Consider the following 2,737-nt stretch of genomic DNA (forward strand, 5'->3'; position numbering starts at 1 on the left):
GGCCCCGTGGTATATACGAAACGACAACATTCAAAATGATCTAAATATACCTAGCGCAAAATCTAAAATAGGTAGTCAACAACTAAAGTATTCTGCGAAAATGGATGCACACCCAAATGTTCTTGCCAATTCCCTTACGCGAACTAATAATAGAACTCTTCTTAAAAGAAATGACAGACCAACCCAATAACAAGTGATTAGGGCCGCCTGCAATATCCCCAGGATTTATCTTAAGTACTAGACTAAGAAAAATATCTCAAACTTGTTGTTAGGCTCTAATTGAAGAGTAGATTCAATAAATATATATTAAACGTAAAAAAAAAAAAATGGTCGTCATGTGAGTTCTTTTACATCCTTTATTTAGATTCATGTTTAATTTCTTTCTTTAGGTCAGTGTGAATAGGCACCTTAGCAATAGTAATAATAGTAACATCAACTTAAACTTTCGATAGTTATTTTAGTTTCCTTAACGCGCATTAAATTTATTAATGATAGTGAGTTAGAGGAAAGAAAGAACACAGACCCAATCCGACGATACCTGAGCATAGCAAGAATGCGCACTCTCGATCCCCTGATCACACTGTTGGTTTTACCATTTTGTCGACTCAACAACTAATGAGTATATCGACGTTTCGGGGATCCTGCTTTTAGATGAAAACTAGGTTCATGGCTCCTCAGTCATAGGCAGACCTGATATGGTCAGCTGTTATCTATAAAGACCTAGTTAATTAAGCTGCTATGGTTAGCTATATTCAATAAAAAGTGTTCTATATATGAATAAAAAAATGAATAAAAAATGTTCTACCAAATATCATTATCCTCTGGTAGAGGAGAAGTATAGGCCACATCAAGCATCCAATTGTTTTCCGACAATTCTGTTTGACAGTTACTCACTAACGGTTCTTGAATTTCATTGTCTATCAAGGGATTAGGTTCTGGTGGCCATGGAGCATATTCCTCAACAAACATAATTTTGTCATCATTTAGCAGCTTACGTATTATCCATTGAAATGGCTGAACAATATTCAAATTCTGCTTCACAGACATCTCGAAATAAGGCATAAGATGTGAGTCCTCGATATCCAAACCATTATCGACCGCGTCTCTCTTGTTGCCAATGAGCACTGTTGGTATGCGAATACTGGTATCGACTAGAAACAATGGCATTCGACATATCATGCAGTGATCCTGACTGCTTATGTCACACATAACGGCAACGCAATCAAAGTCGTTGATGTCTAAAATATCCGCACTGTATTTGAGACTAACCTCCAATATATTTAAGCAAATATTTCCGCGATCTGTACAAAATATCAATGGCATCGCACCTTTAAAAGCACCGCCGGTAGATGAAAACTCCCCGGTCTTTAGGCGCTTCAAATAACTGGTCTTTCCAACTCCAGTATCTCCAAGCAATAAACACTTGTATGTGTGTAAACCGCAAGTTGTCCTTGACATGACACTTTGCCTCGTAGAAAAGATAAAAAAATTTGAATAATTTTTAAACACAGCAAAACTCAACTTTTTCTTATATTTCTATAATATATTTTTAAAATGATGAAAGAAATGTCCCATTTGCTATGATAAAGGTTTTTATAAATAAAATATCCTCCAGATGAAGTAAAACAAAAGGGTCAAACTAACTAATAAAAAATCAAAGTAACAGTTATAATATTATAATATTAGAACAACAGAAATGTATATGTCGGATAGTGTTGGTTAAGTCAAAGCCTACTAGTTAGTTCCAATTAATTGACAAGTTGAGAGCTGTCTTCAGGTCAGGTCCTATATAAAGGGGAGCCTCGGGCTAGAGAGCTCAGTGTGTGTACAAGCTCCCCGGGAACTAGCCGTACAGTTCAGAATACAAGCTACGCCCCGACATCAGAAGTGGGATTTTCTCCACCGCAAATTAATCCTGACGACCGCTTGTGCATGATTTTGGAAGCGCAACTCCATAGTTTAATCGAGGTGATCAGTGCACGACTGGAGCAAGGTCGTAGAAAATCAGTTGTATTGCCAAAGTTTGACCCTGACTCTTTGGGATCAAGTGCTGCTGCATGGTGCTCGATTGTGGACCAGTTTTGTTTCAGATGCGGAGTTGCTGGACACATGAAGTCTGCTTGCCCTGAAGGATCGTCATCATTGATACCGAAAAGAATTGAAGAAAGACGTGTAAACTTGTGCCAAGTTAAAGAACCCATTGGTACCCTAACCCAATCCGGGGAGTCGTACCCATTTTACTTTGATTCCGGAGCTGAATGTTCTCTTGTAAAGGAAGCAATATCACAAAAGCTTTCGGGAAAACGAATTAACAATTTAGTCGTCTTGAAGGGCATTGGAAACCATACAGTAACTAGTACTTTGCAAATTTTGTCAAATGTTAAAATAAGTAATTATTTCCTTGAAGTTCTGTTTCATGTTTTTCTAAGTGATAGCTTAAATTACGACATTATATAATAGGTCGTGAAATTCTTTATCATAATATTAAGGTCATATTATCATGTGATAAGGTCGAATTTCTGAAAACAATATCTGTATGTGTTGTGGCTGTCTCTGATACCTTTTCAAATCCGGCCAATATCGATACTGAGTTGTGTGGCGTTGATAAGTCTCGTTTGAACATTCTAGGTGAATATTCAAGTTTCTTTATTGACGGAATAGAGTCGAGTTACAACCGGCCAATTGGAAATTCGTTTGATTGATCCAAACAAAACTGTTCAGAGACGACCATACCGGC

The 2,737-nt window shown here is 37.3% G+C and overlaps 1 protein-coding gene across 1 annotated transcript; it reads right to left on the reverse strand.

Annotated features, from left to right (window-relative positions):
- Positions 1-407: 407 nt before the first annotated feature.
- LOC26530213 (GTP-binding nuclear protein Ran) lies at positions 408-1,635 on the reverse strand. The gene is made up of 2 exons (XM_015177535.2): positions 806-1,635; positions 408-720 (listed from the first exon to the last, which is right to left on the reverse strand). Exons 1-2 carry the CDS (start codon positions 1,456-1,458, stop codon positions 711-713), a joined length of 663 nt encoding a protein of 220 aa, XP_015033021.2. The 5' UTR covers positions 1,459-1,635; the 3' UTR covers positions 408-710.
- Between the last annotated feature and the right edge of the window lie 1,102 nt (positions 1,636-2,737).

This window comes from Drosophila willistoni, unplaced genomic scaffold, assembly GCF_018902025.1.
Source record: "Drosophila willistoni isolate 14030-0811.24 unplaced genomic scaffold, UCI_dwil_1.1 Seg631, whole genome shotgun sequence".
Taxonomy (NCBI): Eukaryota; Metazoa; Arthropoda; class Insecta; order Diptera; family Drosophilidae; genus Drosophila; species Drosophila willistoni.